Raw genomic sequence first — 24,040 nt, 5'->3', positions numbered from 1 at the left:
TCTGTTAGCTGATGTGGCTAAGTTTTTCTTTAATTGTAAGAGCAGTTCATCACGCGAATGTAAGGCTTGATCAACCTCATGCACCGGCGAGGAACCAAGTTAATACATGGGCACGGCTGGAGGTGGTCTTCCATACAAAGCTTGGAATGGAGTCATTCCGGTGGAGACGTGGAATGTGGTGTTTTACCAAAATTCTGCCCACGGCAAAAAAGAATGCCACTTTCACGGCCACTGGTGAATAAAACATCTCAAGTACTGTTCCAAGCATCGATTAATTACCGCCGTTTAGCCGTCGGTTTCCGGGTGGTACGTCGAGCTCATTTTGAGTTTGGTGCCGGATAAATTGAAGAACTCTTGTCAAAATTTGCTGATGAATATAGGGTCTAGGTCGCTAATGATTGATTTGGGCATGCCGTGCAACTTCACTACTCCCTCAAAAAAATTTTCCGCCACTGTTTTTGCCGAGTAAGGATGAAAAAGAGCCATAAAATGTGCTGATTTACTCAATCGATCTACCACCACCAGAATAGTATTCTTCCGTTGTGAGCAAGGTAAACCTTCAATAAAGTCTAGTGTAATATCATCCCATACCTGACAAGGGATTGACAGAGGCTGGAGAAGTCCTACCGGCTTGAGTGTTTCTGCCTTTGTTTGTTGACAGGTTGCACATTTACTCATGTATTTGTAAGAAAAAAACAATCACAGTGAGTTAAACAAATAAAACCAGTAGGTAAATTAACTGCAGCAACGTAAGCAACAAGTGGAAATCAAAACTGAAAAACAGCAGGGAAAAGAAAGATCGAAACATTAAATGAAACCTGAGGCCTGCACAGGTGAGTTTCCTTAAAACAGATTTATCACCTACTGAAGTGCTTTAGGTCTACTGATAAATGTTTCCCAGGATACAACGGGCACAAATTTCTGGTCAAGCACAGACAGGTAATTCCGACGAACCACAATAGCGGCAACCTCGATAAAAAAAACAGACGAAAGAAGGAGGAAAGAAAAATTGCAAGTGCTCTTTGTGTTGGTTTTTGTGTGTCCAAAAACAGAAGAGGAGGTGCCTTTTTATACTCATATGAGGATGTAACAACAACTTTGTATTGAATTTCTGAATTCAAAAAATGTCATTTAATTGTTATAACAGCCAATTCAATTCAATGAATTGATTTCAAAATTGAATTAAAAAAACGTGAATTGTATAACAGCTAAAAAATAATTGTTGTGAAGCTGTTACAAATCCTTTGAATTCAAAAAATGTGAAACTGTTACAATAAAAAATTAAAAACGTGCCATGCAAGCTTGGATGATTTTGGGCTGACATTCGCGTACGCAGGGGCACACACAAGTTCAACCAAATCAGTCTTGAATTTGCACCCCCCTACACACGCACGTGTGGAGAGAGCCTCTATCCTTATAATTCTTACTCATGCATGGTTAAGTGTTTATATATTGATTGACACTAAAAAGTGTACATTTAATAAGGATAAAATTATTAGTTTTTCACTTATTGTATCGATTAATGCGTTCATTATTTTTCCATTATTTTAATACTCCCCAAATATATTTTATGTTAAATTAATTCGTAATTTGTTAATTTTTATCTTGTAAATATTTTTCAAGAATAAATATGGAATTGGAATTGAAAGCGGGAACAAAGAAGAACTATTGGAACAAAATTGAAGAGATGTAATAATAAATAATAAATAAAATAAAATAAAAAATAAAAAAATAAATAAAAAAAGAAGAAAAGAACAAAAACATGTTGGTGATGGTCAGGAGGCCATCACGCCTCCTAACCATCACACAATTCAATATATATATATAATATAAAAATAAAATAAAATAAAATATTAATATTAATAAAATAAAATAAAAGAAGACGATTCCCTTGTCTATAAAAGGCAAGGGGATGCAAGCCAGAGGGGGACCTTTTCAAAGAGCCAATTTGAGAGGAATTTTGAGAGCTGAAGCCGAGACTGAAGATTTTCTTTCTTTTTTTGTTTCTTTTCTTTTCTTTTCTTGTTTCCGTTTGTATCAGTTTTCTTTATAATATAATTCAAAAAGTTTATCAAATAAAAAGAGTGTTGTGTTTTCTTTCAATATGAATAGCTAATTTTATTAAGCTGGGGTGAAGAGTGAAACTCAATGTTTCAAACTATTAATTATTATTATTTTCTCAAATGAGTTTTTTTAATTCTTTTCTAATTATTTTATATCATGTTAATTTATAAATCTCACTGAATTTTATGATATTTTGACATAATGTTGACACATTAATGTAATGTGGCACATTAGGTACTTTATTCTATATTTATCCACATACATAGAATTAAATGATATAATAATTAATTGGTAAAAGTGAGGCAAAATATAAATGAGAGAGCATTAAAATTATAGTTTGAATACAGAGAGTGGATCCTAAATCTTAGCTTATTTTTAAATTGATTTCAAATAATTTATTTTCCCCACAATTAATTTTCTTAGTTTTACTAGATTTAAAACTCCATGTGGTTCGACCCCAGTCTCACCGGGTTTTATTATAACTAGACACTCTTATACTTGAAAGTAATACACTTTTGAGTCGTGTCATATATAAACACTAATCCCTTGGCTTCTTTTTCCCATGTGGGATAAGCTTCATTTCCTTTTAAATTTCCAACTTCAAGGGTGAACTTTGAGAGACAATTTCTCATTCACCTAAGCACCATTTTGAGAAAATAAAATTATACTTTTGAAGTATTAATGGAATAGAATTCGAATCTCACAAGATTTTTCACTTTTGTTAAGTGGGACCCACTCAAAATGTGCCCTCAAAATAATATAATATGCTATTTTTTCAACAGTATTCACGCATAGTTTGGAACATTGATGGCCAGTAAAACTATTGTGATCAACGTTTGAATGTGCGAAGAATTCCAAAGTGACCTCCTATCTTTGTATCATGTGCTTCAAATAGGAGTGTGTCCCGTAATGCTTGTGGAACTACTACTTTGTTTTTGAAAAATATCAGGCCATCCCGCAGCGTGTAAGGCCCTGAAGGTTGGGTTTGCACAACTGAATTTATTTTCTTCATGTACTCATCGTTGCTGGGTGCGTTTTTTATTTCTTCTCATATAGCAACCTACGGAACAAAGACATGAAATAGAGTTGGGCTGTCCGAACGTCGTGACAACGCATCTGCGGCTGTATTTTCTCGACCCGGCCTATAAACAATTTCATAATCGTAGCCCATTAATTTTGCCATCCATTTTTGTTGCTCCGGTGTTGCGACTTTTTGTTCCAGGAAAAATTTGATGTTGCGTTGGTCAGTTTGGATTGTGAAACGCTGCCCTAGCAAGTATGGCCTCCATATTCGAATAGCTTCCACAATGGCGAGCATCTCTTTATTGCAAACTGACCAAGCTTTCTTTGTGATGCCGAGAGCTCTATTCATGTATGCTATTGGTTTTCCTTGCTGCTATAACACCGCACCAATACCATCGCCGGAAGCATTAGTTTCAATAATGAAAGCATCATTGAAGTTGGGCATGACGAGCATTGGAGTACTAGTCATAGCCTTCTTTAAATTGTCAAAAGCTTTTTTCGCTTCGTCACTCCAACCGAACTATCTTTTCTTTAAAAGATTAGTAAGTGGGCAAGCAAGCAACCCATATCCTTGCACGAATTTTCTGTAATATCTGGTGAGACCAAGGAATCCCCTCAGCTCGGAGATGTTTTGTGGCCGGTGCCAAGTTACCATCGCCGCAATTTTCTTGTCGTCCACCTTTACGCCATGACAAGTAACGATGTGACCTAGATACTCCAACTCCTGCTACCCCAAATTGCACTTGCCTGCCTTGATAAAGAATTACTATTCTCGAAGAATTTCTAATGCCTGTTTCACATGTTTCAAATGGCAACTCCACGTGGGGCTGTAAATTAGTATGTCATCAAAAAAATACTAGTATAAATTTTTTGAGTTAAGGACAGAAAATAGAATTCATCAAAGCCTGAAATGCTGATGGTGCATTGCACAATCCTAATGGCATCACTAGGTATTCGTAATGCTCGTTCAGAGTTCGAAATGTGGTTTTGTGGACATCCACTGGGTTAACTCGCACTTGATGATACCCTGCCCTTAAATCCAATTTTTTGAAATATGCTGCACCATGGAGATCGTCTAACATGTCATCAACCGTTGGAATTGGAAAACAATCTTTGATGGTGACTTGATTTAGTCTGTAGTCGATACAAAAGTGCCAACTGCCGTCCTTCTTTTTAACCAGCAACACCGGTGATGAGAAAGGACTGGTGCTTGGCCAGATTAACCCCGAAGTGAGCATCTCTTGTACTTGTTTTTCAATTTTTTTCTTTTTAGAAATAAGCGTACCGGTAGGGTTTCACATTAATTGGCTCGGTACCTTCCTTTAATGGAATTCGGTGATCAATGTCTCGTGGAGGAGGGAGCTGCGTGGGTTCATGAAATAGTGCCCCATAATTTGTCAACAGTTATTGCATATCTAGTGGTAACGTGCCCAGCGACTCTTCTGGTTTTATTTAGAAACAAATTGCATATACCTCATGACCTTGTTTAATTTCCTTTGTTGCTTCTGTCACCGATACTGACAATACCATTTGCAGATTTATCCCTTGTAGGCGTTGTTTCCGGTTTCCCCACTCAAACTCCATAGTTAATGTCTTCCAATTACATACGACTCAACCTAATAATTCGAGCCATTGCACACCCAGTACCATATCCAATCCTGATATCGGTAGAGAATAAACCGTGAGTGAAAATGGAATATCTTGAATGAAAAGTTGTACCTATTCAAACTTCCCTTGACATGTCAATCTTTCACCGTTGGCTATGCGTATTGTGAAAGTCTCCATTGGTTTGATGGGTAATTGCAGCATATTAGCAAGTTTAGTGCTAATGAAATTGTGGGTGGACCCACTGTCTATTAAGACTATTATTTTGTACGGCCCAATCCTTGCCATGACCCGCATTGTTTGAGGTGCAGCCCATCCCGTTAATGCATATACAGAGATTTTAGGTTTTACTATTTCTGCTGGTTCTGTTGTTGGATCATCTTTCGTGGCCTCTTCATAGATGAACTCTTCTATTTGTGGTTCACCTTCGAAAATCAGTAATTGTGCCTTGGTGCATTTGTGGCCAGCGGTAAATTTGTCATTACAGTTTAAGCATAATCCTTGTGTACGTCGACGTTGCATCTCCTCCTAAAACAGCCGTTTGAAGGGTATTGTCGGTGATGCTCGATTGGGGACAGGCGGTGTTCGGCTGACAATTGTTGGTCGGAATAATCTCCGTTGGCGTGTTATCTGGTCGTCTTTCATACGAGCAAGGTTGATGGCTTCCTTTAACGTTCGTGGCCTGAACATCCATATATCCTCTGCAATCTTCGTTTTCAACCCTCCCATGAAAGTGCCTACCACGCTTTCTGTGACCACCCATGAACTCAGTTTCCCAACCTCTCGAATTCCTTCTGGTATTCTTGCACAGAACCTGTTTGTTTGACCCAAGACAGTGCTTCATCAAAGTCTTCACAATCCGTTGGTCCCAAGTGCGCCCACAGCTCGTCAACAAATATTTCCCACGTAACCAGTCGGCCTTCTTCTCGGTAAGCCTTGCACATCCACTGCCACCATTGATTTGCTTCGCCCTCCAAGTGATATGCCACTAAGACTACTTTCAACTCATTTGTGGTTTCTTGGTACTCAAAATACTGCGTTACCTGATTGAATCACTCCGTTGGGTTGTCGCCGACATAGCGGGGAAACTCTAACTTAACAAATATTGTCGGCATCGGTGGTCGATCTCTTTCACTTTCCTTGCGGAATAGTCGTGAAGATCCAATGCTCTCGTTAGTGCCGTAACTGGCAGTGCCTCTGGTTGCACTAAAAGATTCAGCCAATTTGTTCATGGTATCCTCCAGACGCTGCAGCTTGTCATTGAACCCAATTTCCACTTGTTCCATCTTGTTCTGTAAGCTCCCGATATCAGCTTCAATTCGTTCGATGCACTTCTTGTTAGTCATCATTGATAGCTAGCTTTGATACCAATGTTAAGTCCCAGTCAGATGCAGCTAACGATTACGAGTAATGCTAGTAATACTTTTCTGCTTATGGTGAGAAATAACCAAATAATTACAGTTTGAATTCTTGATCCCTTTATTCATATCCTGGAGCTTATTTATAGCCACAAGACTTTGATTTTCAACCCACCATCACGGCTGAAATCAATAAAACAAATATTAAAATAATGACTTAGCTAATATTTCGTAACAGAAATATAATCAAAAGCAACTTGATAAGGTTATCCCAAAAGCAACTTCTGTGATAAGGTCATCCCAAGATCACGGCTCCCGTACTCATCTTCACAATATCCGCACGTGAAACTGCACATGCATGTGTCATGCATGGCTTGCATGGGAGTCAACTTATGCTCTCACGTAATATACTTATGGTTTGGCTTTGGCATTCTTCTAGATCTTCGTGGCTCATGCATTTGCTTTCTATCAGGCCATGGCCATTTTTCAGATAAAATTTAAGAAATTAACAATATTTGATCAATGTAGAGCCGCTGCATGTCTTGTGGTGTACATATACCTTATCCAGCCACTTAGTGCCACGCAGACTACATATTCTTCTCCATCTGTTTTGTCCAGAAATATGTTTAATGGAAATTTTCAGATTTTTGGCTTGTTAATAATAATAATAATTAATATTACAAAAATAGTACTTGATACTATTATTTTTTCTTCTAATTAAGAATATTTGTCTTACAATTTTTCTAAGTACTACCATTTTGTTTGAATCAAATAATCTCTTTTAGCATTTCTCGATGTATTAGGAGACTACACCTTAAAGAATAATAATACAATTACAAGCTCTTGAGTACAAACTAACGTGATATCAAATGAATGGTTCAATAAAAATATCTCTTCGTCTACAAAATTTATTTTTTTATGTTAAATTTTTATTTAACCAATCATGTAGTCATAAATAATTTGTATAAGAGCTTGATATCATAACATTACTCATCTAATAAATACAATCCAAATGATAATTATGCCAGAGAGTCTTGTACACTCCTAGTGCATTATTCTGCTCATCATGTGTATCTAAACGTTTTTTGAACATTTTTATAATTAGTTAAAAGAGTCCTACGATAAGAAGTTAATGGAGAGACAGCAATATGGTCGACTCTAGATGATATGAGGCTCTAGACGAAAACGATATTTTAGGTCTTTTGATATTATAGCTAAAATAACTTTTGGTTATATTTTTTTAGGACATCTTAAGATACTTTAAGTCATGAAATTATTTGTTATTTTTATTTTTAAGATATATTTCTTTTTTTAAGATTTAAAAAGTAAACTAAATTAATGTTGTAATACAGAGAATGTGAAAATAAATGGTAAAAAATTATAATTTTTTTGTAAATTATGCCAAACAATTGTTTATAAGATTTTATTAGAAAAATGATAACTAAGATGATTTATTAGAAATCATATTTAGCAGCGGAGCACCTAAATATTCTCATAATTTCATATTATATTATTTGGAGAAAGACGGGGCAAGTGATTTTGCACAAATATGATATCATTGTACTTTCATATGATTTATTTTAATTAATTCAATTATTTCATATCAATTTATATAAGAATAATTTTGCAAAATTTATAGTTCTATCACTATTTATATTATTTTGTCTACATTACTAATGAATAATACGAACATAATGCTGGGTTGATGCTTTCAACTTCCATCCTCAAGAGACTATTTTCTACTGCTCTCCTGAGTTATTTGGGGAAGTAACTTTTTTAGTTAATCTTAATAGACTTATGAATCGTGGTATAATTTTATGTATCTAAAGTACCAAAAGACCATAAATTTAACTCTTAAATTGTCTTATTATAAAAAAATGTTACAACACTTTAAAGTTGTATCATTCATCCAAGAAACCAAATTATTAGCTTCCATTAAAAAAATAACAGAATAGTTGCAAATTGAATATTTTGTCCCTGAAACTTAATTTGATGTAATCTTAAAGACGTAGGAAAATTATCAACCATATATCTTAAGTTTACCGGTTATAAAAAAAATACTACAAAAATTTAAAGTTGTTTGATTTTCCAACCTAAGTCCATAATTGTATCAACCATCCACTAAAACATTAACACCATTAGAATCTTTAACGGAGTTTAAGTAAAATGGTCATTTCACCGAATTCAAGGGAATTCTTGACTACCAATAGTAAAATAAATTTTATCATTTTTCTCTTTTAATAATGGAATCAAATTTAGAGATTGGATTTATTCGGTGTTTATAAATTAGGCTTTGGGATAACCTGTGGATTTAGTTTGATTATGTAAATTTTTGAAGACAAGCTGAGAAAAAAAATTTAGAATTTTTTTAATTAAGAAAAAATAGAGTATTAAGTGCATTTAATTGAATATTTGTTATTAAAAATAGTTTTTTACTTTTATATTTTAAATTATTATTTAAATATCTAAATTACCCTTGGGATATTACTAATTATAAACAACAATTAATGTTATAGTGGATGGTTGATATAAATTATAAAATTAGAGTGAAAAATTGAATAAATTCAAATTTTTGTAGTAATTTGGATAATAGAACAAAAAGTGGATGATTGATATTTTTTTTAATCATGTTAAATCTCTAAATTATCCTTACCATGTTATTACAGTCTAATGGAAACTAATTATAATATTTTTTATAACAAGATAATTTAAGAAAAATGACTAATAATTTATCTATGATATATCTATTGATGGTGACCTTTTAAAAGAAATCCTCGGGGTCCTGTAGTAGGCAGAATTTTAGGTTGTACTACAAAATTCATGAATTTAATGTTCAAATAATTAATTTAAGATTGTAATGAACGTTAGGGTTATAATAATTTAAAGAAAAACATCGTAAATAAGAAATTACGATTACTTTTGATTCAAAATACTGAATAATATTTGAAAACCGTAGACTGAGTAATGTAATTAGAAACTCAAGAGAAGTATGCTTTCAAAAATAGAATGAATTCTCGAATTTTATTTTATTTTTTTAAAAAAAAGAAAGAAAAAAAGGTTAGAAGAAATTTTATGAAAGCTGATGAACAGTTGACGAATTTAAGCAAAATAAATGAATAATTAAATGAAGCGGACCTTGCTAAATTTTAGTTTCCAAATGAATCGAATAATAAACTTTTCCATTCTTGCATGTCTTTTCGGTTTTCAAGAGGCTCCGTAATTTGTGTTAAGTAATGAAGGAGAAGTAGGCGCTATTGCATTTGCCACGGTGATCACGACTTTCCCTATTAAAGCAAGTGTGAGTGGGAAAGGAAAAGTGGGAACTGAAATTTGGGCTCCAAAATGAAAATGAAAGAACAAAAAAGGCAAAGGAAATGGAAAGACTTTTGCTGTTTAGTCTTTCTGTTTCGCTACAGTGTCCAGGTAAACTCATGTATCTTTAATCTTTAGTTTGTGCTCGTACGAGGTGATTCCTTTTCTCTTCCATTTCTTTGCTTTACAGCTAAGTAACTTCCTTTTTTCTTTTTTTGTGTTGGGGGGGGCGGCGCGCGGGGCGGCATTTAAAGGGTGCCAATGAAATGGGTATTCAGCACCGTCATCGTTCATTTCAAAAAAATTAAAATATAATTAAAACGCTGTCATTGTTTGTTGGTTGATGATACAGGAATCATAGAGTGAAGAAATGATGGAAGGTGAAGGTTGCAGCAGCAGCAGCGGCAGCGGCATGGGGAGACCAGTAGGCTTCACAGAATATACAGTGTTTTCTTGGTCTCTTGAGAATATTTTCAATGAAAACTTTTTCAAGCACCAGGTTTCAATATTTATTTCTTCTGGGTTCTATGCATATTATTAGTGTTTTTAGATTAATTTAGTCCACTTGGTGCTGTAAATATTCTGCTTTATTCTTAGTAGTTAGCACTTGTGCACTGTTTGTTTTTATTCAATATTTTAATTGGTGTCATTAGCAACTATCCCTTTCAATTATATTTATATATTATGTTCAATTGGTCATTTTGAGTCATCAACTATAAACTGTTTCTAATGTTTTGTTATTAATCATCATTATAATTATTCTGTTGTAAATTTAAAATTAGAAAGATCCCAATAAGCATTTGATGGAATGCAGCATTTTCTTTGAATACAAAAGTATTCAGAAAATCAATGCTATTTTGTGTTAGTTTTCTGTTCACTTGTTGAGCTTATTGACTGAAAAGTTTTAAGCAAGGTTTCTTTTATTTGTGAACACTTACACATTCATTCTGTCACTTTGGCTTTGCTATTTCCCTTAAGGATTGTAGCACTAAGGCTACAGATTGTCAAATGCAAAGTGCCGTTAATTAAAATTATATTGTGGTATATTTGAGTTCATAAGCCAACTATTTTATTGATGTTCTATTTTAAACTGCATCCCTTTCAGGTGGAAAAAATCCCAGAGTCTTTTCAATCTGTTAAGCAGTATTTTGGGTCATTTGTTTTCCCTTTGTTGGAAGAAACGCGTATGCAGTTGCGTTCAGGCTTGGAGGCTATGCGAAGAGCACCTTATGCTGAAGTAATAGCTTTTGAGGAGTTAAAGCCCTATGGAGCAAATCGATATGGCATTGAGGTTGATTACTGGAGGAACACAATCAGTAACAGCGGCAAGGAGCCTTACAAAACATTGCCTGGTGATATTTTAGTTTTAGCAGATTTTAAGCCTGAAAAGGTTTCTGATTTGCTAAGGGTGGGAAGGATGTGGACTTTTGTGTCAGTCACTATGGTTCCTGATGAGGAGGTTGAGAATAAGAATAAGAAAAAGAATTACTATGAAGTTGAGGCCAGAAACAACTTGCAAGTCCATGATGGGACAAAGAAGTCATTCTTTTTTATTTACTTGACCAATATACTTCCTAGCAAACGAATATGGAACTCATTGCATATGTGTGGAAATTGGAAGGTTATTACCCAAGTTTTAGGCACTGATTCAGTGGTAAGTGTTCGAGGATAAATTTGTAGGTTTTGATACAATGACATTAGAATTACCTATATTGATACAGATGTCCTGTTATCCATTTGGCGGGAGAGGGGCAATACTTCATGCATTGTGTGTAACGTAGTACTAAAATGGGATGACATAAATGGCCTTCAGAATAATTGCATTTACATTTTTGCCAGCTGATATTAAGTTTTTTCTTTTTTTTTTTATGTTGAAATTTTCAATTTTTTTATGACAGGTTGAGGAAAGTTGTGAACTCTGTTCTTTGCAAAGAAAGGGCATATGGGATGAGAAATTTGGTCCAAGTTTGTCATCTACCCTGAATGAGCCACAAGTAGGTGCGGTGTTTGCTTGTCTTAGAAGACTGGATTGTGATCACAAGTCTGGTGTTGAACTTAGATGGGGGCCTCCAGGGACGGGGAAAACTAAAACTGTTAGTATGCTGCTCTTTAGCCTCTTGAGAATTAAATGCAGAACCCTTGCTTGCACCCCAACAAATGTGGCTATTACAGAGTTGGCCTCTCGTGCTCTAAGGCTAGTGAAGGAATCATATAAAAGGGATTCTAGAAACAACACCCCCTTTTGTCCACTGGGAGATATTCTCTTGTTTGGGAACAAGGATAGACTTAAAGTTAATCCAGGTTTTGAAGAGATATATTTGGATTACCGTGTTAAAAGACTTATGGAGTGCTTTGCACCGCTCTCTGGATGGCGGCATTGTTTTTCTTCCATGATAGATCTTCTTGAAGATTGTGTTTCTCAGTACCATATTTATGTGGAAAAATTGAAGGAGAGGGAAGACTGTAATGAGAATCAAAGTGAAGAGAAAAAATGCAGGAAGGAAACTGAAGGGAGCAAAGGGGAGTTGAAGCCATTTCTTGAATATGTGAGAGAGAGCTTTAATTGTGCTGTAATTCCCCTTCGGAACTGTATTTTTATCTTTTGCACCCATTTGCCCAAAACATACATTTCGGAAAATAGTTTTCAAGACATGGTTGCTCTTAAAAGTTTACTTGATTCTTTTCGGACATTATTGTTTCAAACAAATGTGGTTTCTGAAGAGCTGGAGAAACTTTTTTCACATTCAGTAGATGAAGATTTCTCTCTGGCATTTGTGGGTAAAAGATATCTGTTGCAATTACACCAGAGGAGAAGTGAATGTCTTTCTGTTTTAAGAAATCTTTGGAATTCATTAGATGAACTTAACCTTCCATGTACTACAAGCAAACAATTACTGAAAGATTTCTGTTTTAAAAGGGCTTCTCTGTTTTTTAGCACTGCTTCAAGTTCATATAAGCTGCACTCAGTGAAAATAGAACCACTGAACTTTCTAGTTATTGATGAAGCAGCACAGTTAAAAGAAAGTGAATCGACCATACCTCTACAGCTTGCAGGTATAAACCATGCAGTTCTTATTGGTGATGAGTGTCAATTACCAGCAATGGTTGAAAGCAAAGTATGTCAATTTTCTTATCTTTCTTTGTTTCCTTCTAGCATTTTTTCCTTTTCTGTTTTAGAAGATTTAGTTTTGAGCGTGCTGATTTCTATGCATGTGACGTTTCCTTCTCGGCTTTTTGGTTTCCTTTTATGGTTGTTTCAGATTTCTGATGGAGCTGGTTTTGGAAGAAGTTTATTTGAGAGGTTGACCTTATTGAATCATTCAAAGCACCTACTCAATATACAGTACAGGATGCATCCATCAATAAGCTTATTCCCAAATTTACAATTTTATCGCAACCAGATCCTAGATGGTGCAAATGTTAAAAGCAAAAGCTATGAGAAGCACTATTTGCCAGGGACAGAATTCGGCCCCTACACTTTCATTAATATTATTGGTGGAAGAGAAGAGTTCATTTACCATAGCTGTAGAAATATGGTTGAGGTATCCGTGGTGATTAAAATACTGCAGAAGTTGTACAAAGGTATTTGTTGTAGGAATCTTTTGTGCTATCATTTAAAGATTTGTTTGATTTCTTTTATTGACCTGTCAGCATGATTTAATGGGTTGTCTTTGTCAAAACAAGATAATTTTTACAATCTTGTCAAAAATTTTCCTTGTGATAGCATCATTCAGCATCTGTTACACTATTCATTTTTATTTTGATTTGACTTGCCGATTGAATGTACATGGAACTTGTTTCTTTGATATTTTAGATATTTTGTTGCTAATTAAGCCTTTTGTAATCCTTCTGCTTTTGTACCATAATTTTGTGCATTCATAGAATGGTAGGACAAAATATTTGTTTGATGGAGTTAACTAGGATATTTTATAATCAATTTGTAATTGAATTGTAGAGCAGTTTCCTATTGTAACGGTCAGTCTTTACTGATAGCCTGAATACTTGACCAAAATCTTGATTGCACCATATCAATTGCTTTGTCAGATATTATTACATTTACCTAGCATTTAATTCAGTTCTATGAATGAACAGAAAAAGATGTTGATTTCTTGTGGATAAGGCTAAAACACTTTGTAATTATGCTTTCTGACCTATTCTTCTGATATTCTTGGCTATTGTTATACTGCAGCTTGGGTTGGCTCAAAACAGATGGTCAGCATTGGTGTAGTTTCACCATACACTGCTCAAGTAGTCGCCATTTGCAAAAAAATTGGATCCGAGTATGAGAACAAAGATGGTTTCACCGTAAAAGTGAAGTCAGTTGACGGATTCCAGGGCGGGGAGGAGGACATTATAATTATATCCACAGTTAGGTGTAATACTGGTGGATCGATTGGATTCATATCCAATCCACAGAGAGTTAATGTTGCTCTTACAAGAGCTAGGTATTACTTTTATGTAAAATCATATGAAATAATATATTTTGGATCATTTTAAACATCTTTGGTTAATACCTGCTGTCTCTTTGACACATTCTAGGCACTGTCTTTGGATTTTGGGGAACGAAAGAACCTTAATTAGTAGTGAATCTATATGGGGAACCTTAGTATGTGATGCTAAGGCACGTCAGTGTTTCTTTAAGGCTGATGAAGATAGGAATTTGGCCAAAGCAAGACTAGAAGTCAGTAAAGAGTCAGTTGAAATTGATGCTGAAAGCTTAACCTCCAGAAGTCAAAGGGGAAAGGTACATAGCTTCAGCAATTAGTAGTTTCACAGTCTTATCACTTTTTCCTATTGCACCTAGTTTTATATTTTTTTTAGTTTTTCTGTGGTTATTTCTAGTGATACCTTATTTCCCTGCTCATGTTGTTAATTACTTTATTTTTTTCCAGCTATGTTATAAACCTAAATATGAGAAGACAACTTTGTGCTATGATAAAGATGGAGAAACTTACTGGGAAGGAAGGTCCACTGCTACTGACCGCAAAGCAGCTGCTGACCCTATATGCAGTTCGAACCCTAAAGAGGTTAAGTTTAACCTTCAGGAAGCTGCTGAGATATTTGCAGCAATAGACATGCCTGATTCAGCTGTCAGATGTTTTAATGATTTGGAGAAGTATGAATGAGCAGGTATGATTTTTAGTATTGATTAACAGCAATCTGCTACCTTTATGTGATATGAAGTTATGGTTCTAGTGTTGTACTTTTTTATCTATATTATGAGATTTTTCTGTCTGATGGTCTATTGCTGATGTACCTTGCAATATTGGAAATTTTGGTCTATTGCTGATATATCTTGCAATATTGAAATTTGGTGTATTCAGATTCCGCAAAGAAATAGCTCAGAACAATAGTTACAATTGTATAAACTTTTCAGAAAAAAAGCAGCCATTAACAAGGCCACGATTTCTAATTTTGGTGCACAAAGTTCAACAATTCGGCAGTTTATTATTCAGTGATTTTCAATGAAATTATGAGTATTAATTTTGATTTTCATTTTTAAAAGGAAAATTTCCCTATACTAGTCTAACTTTCTAACATTTTCTTCTGCTGTTAGCATGATTTTTTGGTAATCTCTTTTTTCATTTTTCCCCTTTTCTGTATTTGAAGTTCTCCAGAGAACAATACCAAGTTCTGCAGGCTTGATCTTTTATTTTGTTTTATTTGCTGAGAACTTCATGATGCTCCATTTTATACCAGTTGAAAAAATAAATGCACAAAGAAAGAGGAGTTTGAGTTTGAGTTTATTAAAGCTTTTCGTTCTATAATTTTGATACACAAAGTTTTGAACTCTTTAGGTCGCTTTGATGAGCTCATGATGTTGGAAGAAGGATCAGGGAATTTCATGGAAGCAGCAAACACGGCAGTACTTGGAGGAGATATTTTTCTTGCAACTGATTTGCTTCAGAAAGCTGGGAATTTCAGAGAAGCGAGTAAGCTTGTTCTCAACTTTGTGTTCTCCAACTCACTTTGGTCACCTGGGAGCAGAGGTTGGCCCTTAAAGCAATTTACACAGGAGGAGGAGCTCTTACAAAAAGCAAAGTCACTGGCAAAGAATGACTCAAACCAATTCTATGAATTTGTTTGTGCAGAGGCTGACATTTTATCAAATGATCAGAGTAACCTACTCATGATGAATCAACAGTTCATTGATTCTAAAAGACATCAGAATATCAGAGGTGAAATACTATCGTCTCGAATGATTTTGGACTTCCATCTTCATTCAAATGCCTCTACATATCATTGGGAAGATGAATTGGTTTTGAACCTTACAACATATTCAGATGACAGAATTTGTAAAAGCCAGGTTTCCATTGAGACGTTCCTCTACTTTTGGAACTGCTGGAAGGATAAAATTGTAAAGATTTTTGAGTATCTAGGATGTCTCAGAATGCAGCAGGATGTCGATGACTATAGAAGTTATGAAGACTTTTGCTTGAGTTATTTCAGTGTGTGGAAGCATTGTAGTAATCTTGATACCACCTATCTTTTGCTGAAGTCTGATGCCTACTGGGTTAGAGAACTGAACAACATGTACGTTCAAAAGAGAGGGCAGCTGGTTTTTATCGATTTGCACCAGCTTGTTTCTGCCGCTCAAAGCTATTGGAGTACAGAGTTACTTTCTGTTGGAATTAAGGTGTTGGACAAACTTGAAGCCCTACATGAGCAATCAATCAAGAATTCAGTTTCTGTGCTCTGCCAAAGCAAGTGTCTATCTTATATCTATGATGTGGCAAAATTTCTTCTGGACTCTAAGTTCCTGTACCGCCACTGGGATGATAAGACACTACAGAAATTTGTTGAACTGTCTACTGAGGAGTTTTTTCATTGCATATTTCCTCTGGACTGGCGAGAATCTTTGAGCAAGGATATGATTTCTCTGAGGCAAACAGAGGTTTGCAGGAGTATACTTGAAGAAATTGTTTCTAGATATGTCACTTCAAAGTCTAAACTATCTTATGGGCAGATTGGACGCATTGCTGTAATGATTCTTGGGTCTGGCAAGCTGCACAATGGGTTTTACAGGAAAGTTGTAGGAAGGTGTGTTAAAAATTCACCATGGCAGGCATTTCTAAAGTGTTCATCTCGGAAGATGGAATTTGAATATCTGCAGCATCCTTCAGAATCTAATAATGAAAGAGAGTTGCATGTTATTCAAAAGCTCCATGGAGCACTGCTAGATACTTATGGAGCCAACTGGAGGAAAGAATATGACTACATGTCACCTGCTTGTTTCCTATATCTTCTTGAGCGCTTGTTGATTTTGATGTCTTGCTTTCAGGGGTACATCTTTACTACAAAATCATCTTTTGTTGATTGGCGTATCTACCAGGAATCGAATATCAATCCAACTGCCAGCTTTGTCCCTGATGCGTGGCAATCCTTTGGTAATGTGCTTGATTCTATATTCTTCATTGTTCAGCATTTCCTTTACAATAAGAAGGAAATGATTGAATGGATCAGTAAATCCCATAAAAATGTGAACGATTACCATTCACTAGTGGTTTTGAGACTGGTTGTCATAATATGTTTGCTTCATTTGAACTTTGGGAACTTTGGAAGTTCACTTTGTGATTTGCTTGGAAGGAAATATGTTACTCAACTATTGCCATTGGAATTCTCTGATGCCCTTCGTAAAATAGAGAATCATAATCGTCTGAACGTACATGAGATTTCTCAGGCATTCAAGAAGATTGGCAATCCTCTTGTAATAGCTAGCTTGGGAAAGAATTGTTCACAATTTTTATGTCCAGATGCAATCTTTGTTAATATGAAGGTAATGAAAAGCACGGATGGGATATTCGGAATTTTGTATCCAAAAATGGAAGCTTGTCAAGTTCAAGTTGGAATGAGTAAAGATGTTCCATCTAAACGTCCTGCTTCCCTCCCTGAGGACACGGATGCTCAAAACATGAATGACAATACCATGGTGATGAACCTTGATCAGCTGTGTAAAGTATTTGAAGCATTGAAGACGGTAGATAATGGAAACAATGGGAATTACAAGCACAGTGTTAAATATCAAATTGGAACAAGTAAAGATGTTCCATCTAAACATCCTGCTTCCCTCCCTGAGGACACATGTTCAAAACAAGAATGACAATACCATGGTGATGAACCTTGATCAGCTGTGTAAAGTATTGGAAGCATTGAAGATGGTGGATTATGGAAACGATGGGAATTATGCGAACAGTGTTAAATATCAAGTTGGAACAAGTAAAGATGTTCCATCTAAACATCTGGCTTCCCTCCCTGAGGACATGGATGCTCAAAACATGAATGACAATACAATGGCTATGAACCTCGATCAGCTGTGTAAAGTACTTGAAGCATTGAAGATGGTGAACAATGGAAACAGTGGGAACTAAGGGCACAGTGTTAAATGCCCCAGCGGTTAAGGTACTACCAAATTTGTTTTAACAATACCTTATGACTTCAAGATGAAGCATGTGATGAAATGGGCACTATAATGTCTGTTTGTTCTTTTTTGATTAACAGGCAGATATGTAGATATGTAGATAAGTATTCAACTATACTTGCAGCCAGAATGCTTGAAGAATTGAAGCAACTTTATGCTGCACTTGGTGGAATGTGTGTGATTCAAAGATGTATGGTTTTATGTCATTGGATTTCATTGTTTCTTACTTTCTATAATCTTCAGTAGGCTGAAACTGGAGGGACTGCATTCAGGAATCTGAAGTCTAGGGATATTAATCTTTCTCCTAGACTGTAAATGTAATATAAATCGTGCAACTTAAAAAGAAATTTGTGCATACTAGCTGAGAGGCTGAGACATTTGCCGCGACCCTCTTGTAGAAAAGAAACTTTGCAATGTAATATAATTTAATCAATTATATTTAGTATTGTTTCAAATTATAATGCAACACAAATGATATTTGTCGCAACAAATTTACTTTGCTAGGAGATTGCGTTTCATCCTTCCAACTATCAAATGAAAGTTGAATACGAACTTTATTTCATCTATGAGAGAGTTTATTTATCACCTAATTATATACAAAAGTCTGTCATTATTGACGGGCACAATACCATTGGTTGTCAATCTGCACTACAAAGGGTCTGTTAGTTAGCTTAAATGTTTGAAATCTGATTTTTTTTTTGTTTTAAAATTTTATTTGTTATTTTTGCAACTTAAATCTGGTTATTATTTGTACCTAAAAATCCTATTAAATCTTAATTTCAGCCCAGCTGTTTTCCCCCCTCCAAGGTAGATGCTTGTCGGCTAAGAAACTTTATTCAGGATATAAATTCTATAATCCTAACCCAGCTTATTCAGGATATAAATTCTCAAAACTGTACCTTACAGCATAAGGATTCGTACTACCTTCTACAAGTGAGATTCTTAAACCGTGTCAATTAAGTTTTCCCTCAATGCCTATAAATAGGGCGCCCTATGCACTATTCATGTAGCCATTAACAACCTAACATATACCAATATCGTAACTTACCCTTAAGCACTCACGAGCAACTTAGCAATCATTTAGCAGCTTAAACATCCCCTAACCAGCAGCCTCTGCAACCATCCATTCTCCTTATTCAAGAAAAACTTTTCTTGAACAAAGAACCCTAATCGAAATATTTTTTTAATCTCAAGACAACCATCCTTGTCATCCCATCAACATTAAAGCATCTTTCTTGGATTAGAACCATCCTTCATTCTTAGTCGAACTCCTTAAAACCTTCAAACACGACTTTAAACCTCAAGAAATTGTTATGCTAATATTCTTGATTTGCGGCCAAAAATTCTTGTATTCTTGCAAACCAATGTTAGAACAACCTTAGACACCATTCAATTGCATATTTTAGGTTGCCATTACCCCTGAATTCCAACCTTACGCCTTAGATCCCATTAGGATTTTTTTTATCAACTTTACACCTTAGACCCCATTAGGATTTTTTTTTTCCCCAATTTACTTCCGTATTGGTTACAAGGGAAGATCTTAACTCGATTCTTGATTATTCACTAGTGTAATGCTCCCACGATATTACTCACAATAGGTGCCATTGCTATTCAGACCCATATTTGCTATTTGTCAAACCAGCTACAGTTAATGCTTCAACATGGGCTTATCTATGTCAGATCAATGCTTAGATAATCTTATAGACCTTACTCTTTGAACTATAAATAGAACGGTGGGTTCACATACCACATTCAATCCAAGTTTCATGCCCAAATCCTATTCTCAGTTGAAAGAATTGTCTCCAACCAATCTTGAGGTGGCATATGAACAGATCCAAGTCTTGCCAATACAATTATTAACTATTGACGTTTGAATAGAAAAAATAAAAATTTTAACTTTTATGTGAATGGAATAGTTTTGAAAAAAAAAATAGAAATATCTGCATATACTTAATTATTATTATATATAGTCATAATATCTGTCTATATCTTCTTCTTTTTTATTATCATTTCTATTTTTTTAACATTAAAAGATGTTTTTTTTTTTTTGTAGTTATTGTTTTAGATTACGCTTGGCCAGCCTGCGGTAATATTTTTAAGCACTTGGACTGAGCTCAAGCTTTGACTAAAAAGTTAGGCTTGGCCACAAAAGGCTGAGAAATACTTAACAAATAAAAGATAAATTTTTTATTTTAATAAATTCTTTTAATATTTATTTAACCAGTCCATAACATATATGGAAAGTTGTAAATCGATTAAGCCCAATTTTAAAAGCCTAATCTTATAAAATAAATTTTTTGAATTATAAATTTATAAAACATAATGAAAAAAAATGTGAAACATATCATCTAGACTTTTAGGGCTTGAATGAAAAAAGTAGCCAGATTTTGCCATCCCAAATTTAAAAATAATATTAACTAATAAATAAATAAATTCGTTATTTTTTAGGTTTAGGTGGCATGATTCAAGGCTACTGGGGACATACATGTGATCGCACAAATGAGGTGATTATTATTATTATTATCATCATCATCATCAGATTGATTGCAAAGGTATTACAATCTTAAATTTATTAGAAATCTAAATACAAATAGTTAAGTACATCTAGAAATCTACCGGCTCAAATGCATGGCCTCAACTTTAAATTTGTCTAATTGCAAGCCCACATATAATGTAAGGCTTATGATAATCCAAAATCTAGATCATTGATATTGTTTACTTGCAAAAACGGAAGGAGGAATGAGAATGAAAATAGTGGCCTCGACATAAAATTAGAAATATAGAACAATGGGAATCAAGTTCTCATTATTTGATTTTACCATCATGCCCTAATGAAATATCATAATTTCATTTTTATCATCGATTAAATTATCGTCATCGTAATCGTCATCGTCGTCAATCATCATCATTCGTCATCATTTTTGTTGTCGTTTTAATTATTATCATTTTCATTATTATTGTTATTTATTAATATTGTCGTTATCGTCGTCATCATCATCACCTTTATTATTATTATTGTTTTTTTATTTAAACCACCAAGTGGTAGGGGGTTAGGCAGGACCCATATCTGTGATATAAATCAGTGATGAAGTACATAAAGTGGGGGAAAAATAAGTCAAAGCTCCCCCAAGTAAATGCAGATACATAAGAATGAAGGCAAGAGTATGAAACAACAACTGAAAGAATAGAACAAGCAATCATATCGTCTGATGTGAGGAATCTCCTTAGCATCCAAATGAAGATTGCCAGATAGGCCAATGAGAAGATCCCGAGAAGACAAAAAACATTGGCTGACCCGATGAGTGCAAGCCCAATTAGCTAGAAAATCAACAGCAGAAGTAGCCTCCCCGAGTACATATCTTATCACAATAGGGAAAGAAGATGTCAAAGCACACACTCGATGCAACGAGTAAGCAAAGTCCCACCGAATAAGACCCTAGGAATGAATCCAAGAAACCACTGTTGTGGAGTCAGACTCTACTTCTAGCATGAAGTGTCCAAGCTAAACTGCGAGATCTAATCCCTCATAAACAGCCATAAGCTCAGCATAAAGTATTGTTGGTGACCAAGGAAAGATCCAAAAGTAGCCAAAACCTCCCCTCGATAATCACGGAGGATACCACCCGAAGTAGCTATCTCGGGATTGCCCCTAGAGCAACCATCCACGGTCAATTTCATAACCCCCAAAGGTGGTTGAATCCAAGAGACTAAGCGAATTGGCCTCTTGGGTGGTGCGATTATTCGTAAACCCTTTACAATCCTAGATCCAACACTTCTCGAAGCTAGGAAGTTTTATAACCAAAAGCAAAACTAGCAAGCCCAAGGTCCAATCCCACCCTGTGGATAATTACAATGAGATTGTGAATCAAATCTGAAAGAGTTACGAGCCTTCCAAATCTGCCACAAGATAAAACAAGGTAAGAGGACTCAAAGATGGCTCCGAGAAGGGGTGCACCGTCGCCAATGAAGGAGCAGAGCATGAGGGGTCAGAAATACAACTGCACGCATACTAGAATTCACCAAAAATGATCGCAAACCAACTTAATCCATGGGCAAGCAAGGAATACGTGACAAGCAGTCTCAGCAGCCTGACCACAAATGCATCGAGAAACCATGCAAAAACCCCTCGAACATAAGGCGTTATCAGTAGCCAAAAATCCATGCAACATCTGCCAGAGAAAGAAGGAAATCTAGGAAGGGATGAGCCGCTACCAAATAAGAGAAAAGACTTCAATTCTTGGTTTAGTACAACGCACAAGCTCCTACGCTGATCGTAACTGAAAAGTGCCGTCAGGAGTGAGATCCTACCTAATCAAATCTAGCTCCTCCCTATAAATAGGAATTAAAAGAATATGTGCCACGATCGAAGAGGGTAATACTTCCTGGAGTTTACCCCCATCCCAGACTGTACCCTGCCAGTAAAAAAAAACTGGAACCATAGAAGCTGCTGTAGGGTTATAGAGTGTCAAAGGATAAGATCCTAGCCAACAGTCATACCAAAAGCTGCACTCCCCCCGGCCTATCAACCAATGCACTTGGGGCCTTACAATACACCGAATCGAACAGAGGCGTCTCCAAAGAGGAGAAGCAGGATAATGAAACTGAACTAGGCTTGGATGTGTGGCTATACAATACTTAGACTTAATATACGAAGCCCATAGAGAACTTTGCTCTCGAAAGTGCCACCTAAGTTTAAGTTCTAAAGCCTTAGCCAAATCATCAAAAGATTGAATACTCAGTCTGCCCTCGTCTACCTGGTAATAAACCACCGGACCAGTGAATCTGACGCTTTATATCAAACTCTCCCCATAAGAATCGTGTAAAAATTCTCTCTAAGTGGTGGATCACAACAGATGGAGGGTTAAGAACGTAAAATAAATGCATCATCATAGAACATAAGACATGGCGAATGAGCACTAGTTTCCCTCCACAAGAGAACAATCGGTTGGCCCATCATAAGATCTTATCCTCACCTTTTGAACCATATCATCAAAAAGAGAAATCTTATGACAACCCTTAAAGATAGGGCACCCAAGATAAGTAAACGGAAGTTTGCGTCTTTGAAAACTAGTAACTGAATGGACAATAGTCTGGCACGAAGCAGTAACTAAGTCCCTAATGTAAAAACTACTCTTGTCCTGATTGATACACTGTCCAGAAATAGTCCTATAGTGGCGGAGGAAATCTAAAAGACGCCGTAAACTAGACCTACTCCCATTAATAAAGATAACAATATCATCTGCGAAGCTCAAATGAGAGACTGTCATAGGGGCCGAGGTTCTATATGCCATGGAAGGATACCAAGAATAAAAGGAATCCAAACTTCTGGAAAGAAACTTAGCTGCAATAATGAAAAGACACAGGGACAAAAGATCACCTTGTCGCAGGCCTCCATGAGACTGAAAGAAACCATGACAGAAACCATTGACTATAATAGAGTACCACAGACCAAAGATGGCCCGACAAATGAGGGAAATCCATCGCTCTGAAAAACTACGGCTCCGAAGCATCTGAAAAATGAACAACTAGGACATTTTATCATAAGCCTTAGCCATATCCAGTTTAAGAACAACATTATTCCCACAGGTCCTCTTATTTAAATCATGAACAAGCTCTTGCACCAAGAAAATATTATTATGGATTACCCTACCCGGAACGAAGCCACTCTATGAAAGAGATATAATCTGAGGCAAAATGGGCGAGAGTCGTGTAACTACTAACTTCGTAAGGATTTTGCTGCTGACATTACATAGGCTAATAGGTTTGAAGTCTGCCCAGGTTGATGGAGAAGTCTTCTTTAGTAGAAGGACCAGAAGTGTACTTTGAAAGCCCCGTGGCATAGCCGAACCTGAGAAAAAATCCATCACAGCAGCTATCAAATCACAACAAATAATTCCCAAAGGATCTATGCAGAAACCATTAGGCTCGGGTGCACTAAAAGGATCTATAGAGAATACAACTTGGCGAACCTCCTCTATCTTAAGAACTCTACATAGTTCTACATCATCCTCATTTAAAACTAAAGATGGAATATCATCAAAGTCTGATAGTTGAAACTGACTGGTACCTCTAGAAAGCGAATCCTGATAGAAATGAACAGTCAAAGCAGTAATATCCATAGATTCAGCTAGGCAAGAATCAACATCCTAAATCTTGTGAATAAAACACTGCTGACGCTTCTTTCTGACTACAGTATTGAAGAAACGGGGGTTCGAATCCCTCTCTCAGACCCATCAAATACCAAACTGCTGTCTAAGAA

The 24,040-nt window shown here is 35.7% G+C and overlaps 1 protein-coding gene across 1 annotated transcript; it reads left to right on the top strand.

Moving 5' to 3' along the window:
- Positions 1 to 9,735: 9,735 nt before the first annotated feature.
- Positions 9,736 to 15,234, top strand: LOC18032106. Its single transcript, XM_024186320.1, has 8 exons — positions 9,736 to 9,861; positions 10,468 to 11,016; positions 11,261 to 12,478; positions 12,623 to 12,944; positions 13,552 to 13,807; positions 13,902 to 14,106; positions 14,255 to 14,492; positions 15,161 to 15,234. Exons 1-7 carry the CDS (start codon positions 9,736 to 9,738, stop codon positions 14,486 to 14,488), a joined length of 2,910 nt encoding a protein of 969 aa, XP_024042088.1. The 3' UTR covers positions 14,489 to 14,492; positions 15,161 to 15,234.
- The last annotated feature ends 8,806 nt before the right edge of the window (positions 15,235 to 24,040 follow it).

The sequence above is a fragment of the Citrus clementina genome, unplaced genomic scaffold, assembly GCF_000493195.1.
Source record: "Citrus clementina cultivar Clemenules unplaced genomic scaffold, Citrus_clementina_v1.0 scaffold_9, whole genome shotgun sequence".
In the NCBI taxonomy this organism is placed as follows: Eukaryota; Viridiplantae; Streptophyta; class Magnoliopsida; order Sapindales; family Rutaceae; genus Citrus; species Citrus x clementina.
Note: the sequence above shows the minus strand (reverse complement) of the source record. Positions and strands in the feature narration are given on the sequence as shown.